General features: G+C 37.8%; 1 protein-coding gene across 2 annotated transcripts in view; it reads left to right on the top strand.

Annotated features, from left to right (window-relative positions):
• The window catches only part of LOC119594520 (ribosomal oxygenase 1-like), an 11285-nt gene extending 10960 nt beyond the window's left edge, over nt 1-325 (top strand). Inside the window, exon 13 of one of the 2 annotated variants that reach the window (XM_037943554.1) lies at nt 110-325. In XM_037943554.1, the coding sequence (XP_037799482.1) occupies nt 110-187 (78 nt within the window). In that variant the 3' untranslated portion in view covers nt 188-325. The remainder of the gene's footprint in view (nt 1-109) is intronic. The other variant, XM_037943555.1, reaches the window with a different exon arrangement.

A 325-nucleotide genomic window follows, 5' to 3' on the forward strand; every position in this document is an offset into this window, starting at 1 on the left:
ATCAACAAAGCTGTTTTCAACATTATCCAACCTTATTTTCTATACTTTTTTCACTCTAATTAACAAGAACCTTTGCAATGCAAATTATTTTTCCTCTTTTTTTTCCCAGATGGCAGTCGTAAGTGGCCTGTGGGAGAGAGGGCTTCTCGTGACCTCCCAACCGCTGGACGCCTCGTACGATGACTAACCTGATTGTAAAATTGATCATTTGGATTTGGAGCGGATAAAATGCTGGAAAATTATCTGCCGTTTGTGAAACTTGGCGACAACAATAATTATTTGTTGATGGAACTGGAGATTCTCATTCTTTTATTTCCCTTTTATT

The sequence above is a fragment of the Penaeus monodon genome, chromosome 34 (genome assembly GCF_015228065.2).
Source record: "Penaeus monodon isolate SGIC_2016 chromosome 34, NSTDA_Pmon_1, whole genome shotgun sequence".
NCBI classification, from domain to species: Eukaryota; Metazoa; Arthropoda; class Malacostraca; order Decapoda; family Penaeidae; genus Penaeus; species Penaeus monodon.